The following is a 4,041-nucleotide window of genomic DNA, read 5'->3' on the forward strand; positions in this document are numbered from 1 at the left end:
TTTCTCAGACACTTCTACACCACTGAGGGAAAAAAACTCTTCCATTGGATTTAGGTCGAGAACTCTGGTTTCAAGGTTTTGGAGTCTTCCTTGGGTAGGGGAATGTGGTGCTGATGCGACCCTGTTGTTGACAATTAAAACAAGTAATTCCAGCATCTCTACATTCATATGTCATGTGACCCTGCTTAGCACACCTGTGACATCAGATAGGAGTAGGTGGATCACCATTATTACCATTGTTGTTGCTCGAGACTTGACTCCTGTTGTTACTATTCCCGTTACTAACTCCTCGTCCATTGGGGTTTCCTCTATCACGCCCATAAGTATAACTATTTCCATTTCCTTTCCCATTACCACTGCTATTTCCTTTTCCAGCTGAAAGACTATATTGTTGATAATTCAGACGACTTCCAGATTTACTAGGAGGAAAAGAGTAAGGTTTCTCTCTATTATGATGCATAGGCCTCTTGTCCTTCATGGTTCCAGTGTTTCGGTAATGTGCCTTTTCAGCACGACTATCCTCATCATAAATCCTACGCTTATTCACTAGGGTTGGAAAGTCACAAATCTCTTTCATTCCAATATGTTTCTTGATCTCAGGCCTAACTCCCATTTCAAACATGATGCACTTAGACTTTTCTCCTGCCTCTCCAACATATAGTGGATAGTACCTGGATAACTCCTCAAACTTAGTGGCATACTTCGTTACTGACATATTCCCCTGTTCCAATTTGACAAATTCCATTTCTTTCCTATTGCGGATGTCTCCAGGGAAATACTTGACTAGGAACATGTTCTTGAATACAACCCAAGTAATTGCAGCCCTTGCATTATCTAAACGTTGATGCGCATTATTCCACCAATGTTCAACTTCTTCTGTCAACATAAAGGTTCCCAAATGCACTTTTTGACCTTCGGGACATGCCACACCTTTGAAAAATTTCTCAACCTCTTGCAACCACTTATAAGCTCCATTAGGATTATAATGACCTTCAAACACGTCACATAAATCCAAAATTTTCATCAAACTTAACCACTCGAAATCATAATATCAGACAACAAAATTCGTTTTGAATTACACATACATAAGTTTAATATTGAGTGCAAATGTAGTCCAAATCTGATGTCACTATCAGAGCAAGAATTCCAAAAATAAAATACACTCAAAATAACGTGAACAGAATGCATATAGTAAGAGTCTTCAAGAAAGGATGGCTTCCGCCTCGCTAATGGTACTAATCATCACCTGCAGCTTACAACTCGTTTGCGTTCATAGAAAATGTTAAACACAAACAACGAAGGGTGAATTTCAAAATTATGTAGCAATATAAGATAAATGAGGAGAATACACATTTAGTCAAATCAGTAAAAATAGGAGAAACATTCAAGATCATAATATCAAAGGTTAATCTAAATCAATCACAATAGAGTTGTCACAAGGATAAAATGTTATGCATGTCCTTTATTGTATATACTCTATACTTCTTCATCGTTTGGTACCATTCTACTCAAAATTACTTGATTAGGAGGCCTGATACTATGCAACTACAAGAGTGGACGGATAATTCATGAATGGCTAAGTCCTCATAGATCTCCTCAACTCAATCTAAGACACATATACGCGACGATCAGGGTACTCTTGCGTTGCACAATAGCTCTCGGCCTTAGGGAATAACCCACTAATCCACTTAGAAATTCCCCACTAGAGGTACCTCCAAGGTCTATCAGTATTACCTTAGAGTTTGACTGTAGTCCTCCATGATTAGGCTTATTCAGTTGTACTTGTTTGAATCACTAGGTTTGTCAGACTCTCACTATATGATGAAAAAATAATCCTAACTCCAAAGTCTACAACACATATCTCACACTTACTCGATCATCACAACTCAATAAGTTTCAGTTTAACTTTACAATATTCATCATTATATATGTATATCATTCAATCACAATAAATTCCCAATATACTACTCACAATACATAGTCTAGTCTCATCAATCACAAACTAAGGAATCAAATAAGTGGCACATTCAAGTAATATCACCATTTCAATCAAGTAACAAGAACACTCTAGTACATATCATTCATACAGCAACCATCAACATAAGGTTTCATAAAATCAAACAACATGCAATCTTGATAAAAACACATAAGGTTTCATAAAATCAAACAACATGCAATCTTGATATAAGTAACACACATATGTCCTCAAAATTTCTTAGGGGAATTTCTTTTTGCTTAACGATTTTGTTCTATAGATACAACGGTACTTTTGATTTTACCACACAAACAAGTCTTTTTAAAAATGAAGTGTTATAATATTATATGTTTAGTGCGAAAGTCGTTTAATTTAATTTTTAATAAAACCAAATTAAAAATATCATTTTCTTAACTTTGATTTGTATAACAACAACACTATATTAACATCTGAGCTTCTTTGGACGTAGTTAAACTCATAAAGTAATGAAATGAGACAGAACATGCTTCTTTGGAACCAAAATGAATTAAAAAAAATCAAGGTATAATGAAATTGACCAATCCATAAATAAAAAATAAAAAATAAAAAATTGAAAATTGAAAATACAAGATAAATGTATTTCTAAATATTTCACTTTACTCATTTATAATTTCAACAATAAAATAATACATTTGGTATCTCAATTGTATATCAATTAAATATATATTTTAATTTCAATTGCCTCTATTTTTTCACTCTTATAATGCCAAACCAGTGTATGGATGTCCACTAAAAGTAAAATACATGTAATTCCACCACTCAAATTTGTTTTTGCTTAACGATTTGGTCTAGCTAGTTACTCTTGATTTTAACACGTAAACAATTTTTTTTTTTTTAAAAAAAACATTATAATTTCAGTTCAATAGTCGTAAGTCCAATTATATGTCTTCTAAGAATTGGTTTTTAATTACCGATTTCTACGTTTCAATTTCTAGGTTGATGAAGATTAATTACAGATTTTCTAATTTAATATGGTTTTTATTTATAGATTTTTAATTTAAGATTTTGAGTTATAATAAAACTTAATTAAAAATATCATTTGTTAACTTTGATTTGCATAAGAGCAACATTATAGACACAACACAAAATTCAAGTTCTTAACTCTCAAAGTAGCGTCACTTTATACTAACTATTTTTGGACCGCAGACATTATTAGAATACTGCATGCTGTTGAAAATGAAGAATAAGTTTATGTTGTTGACAAGCCTACCAAAATACTTAGACTAGAAATCAAAATGCAAGAATAACAAATTTTGATATAAAATACAAAACAATTTAAATTAAAAAAAATAATAACATTATTATAATTTAATTGCTTCATAACATTTAACCATTTTCTTTTTACTTTTTACTTTAATTTTTAGGGGTGAAATTATCAAACTCACTTTATGGAAGAACATAATTGCTGATTTTCAAAATGTATTTGTCCATCAAGCTACATGATGATCTTAAGATTGTTGCAGTAACATCAACGATAGTTAAAAAACTAGAGTTCTCAAAATTAAAATTAATTTCATTTATTTCAACAAAATTCTAATACATTTCTTATTATTTATACTGTTAGTGCTTATAAACTTATTTATTGTAGTTACAAATGACTACTCAATCAAATCAACTTCAACAAGTGTTTATATTAACCTAGGCATACCTGAATTCAATATGCTTTCACAAAGGTGTATTATTTATATATTTTTGTATTCTTTCTTTTCACTTAATCTCTTTTCAATATCTTTCTATAACACCTTGTTAATATTAATAAAAAAAATTACGAAATCAATTTTCAAAACATATGTATGAAAAGGGAATCCAATAAAGAAGATGAAGTTAAAGAAATACCACAAGATTTTGCCCACAATACACCCATAGAAAAGAATGGTGAGGAAATGAGCAACATTGAAATATATAATCGTCATGAAGTGGGAATCTAATATCCAAGTGCACTTACAATTTTTTAATTGTTTACTTAGTTCATAACTCCATGACCTTATACTAATATGTATAATATGTATGTAATTACCTTCCTATCT

At 31.1% G+C, this 4,041-nt stretch overlaps 1 protein-coding gene across 1 annotated transcript; it reads right to left on the bottom strand.

Annotated features, from left to right (window-relative positions):
- Positions 1-202: 202 nt before the first annotated feature.
- Positions 203-1,024, bottom strand: LOC101506622 (uncharacterized). The gene has a single exon (XM_004516243.1). It carries the CDS (start codon positions 1,022-1,024, stop codon positions 203-205), a length of 822 nt encoding a protein of 273 aa, XP_004516300.1.
- Between the last annotated feature and the right edge of the window lie 3,017 nt (positions 1,025-4,041).

This window comes from Cicer arietinum, chromosome 4, assembly GCF_000331145.2.
Source record: "Cicer arietinum cultivar CDC Frontier isolate Library 1 chromosome 4, Cicar.CDCFrontier_v2.0, whole genome shotgun sequence".
NCBI lineage: Eukaryota > Viridiplantae > Streptophyta > Magnoliopsida > Fabales > Fabaceae > Cicer > Cicer arietinum.

Bases quoted from the DNA above. Each gene is read 5' to 3' on its own strand.
- LOC101506622 (XM_004516243.1), bottom strand. From the start codon at position 1,024: ATGAAAATTTTGGATTTATGTGACGTGTTTGAAGGTCATTATAATCCT.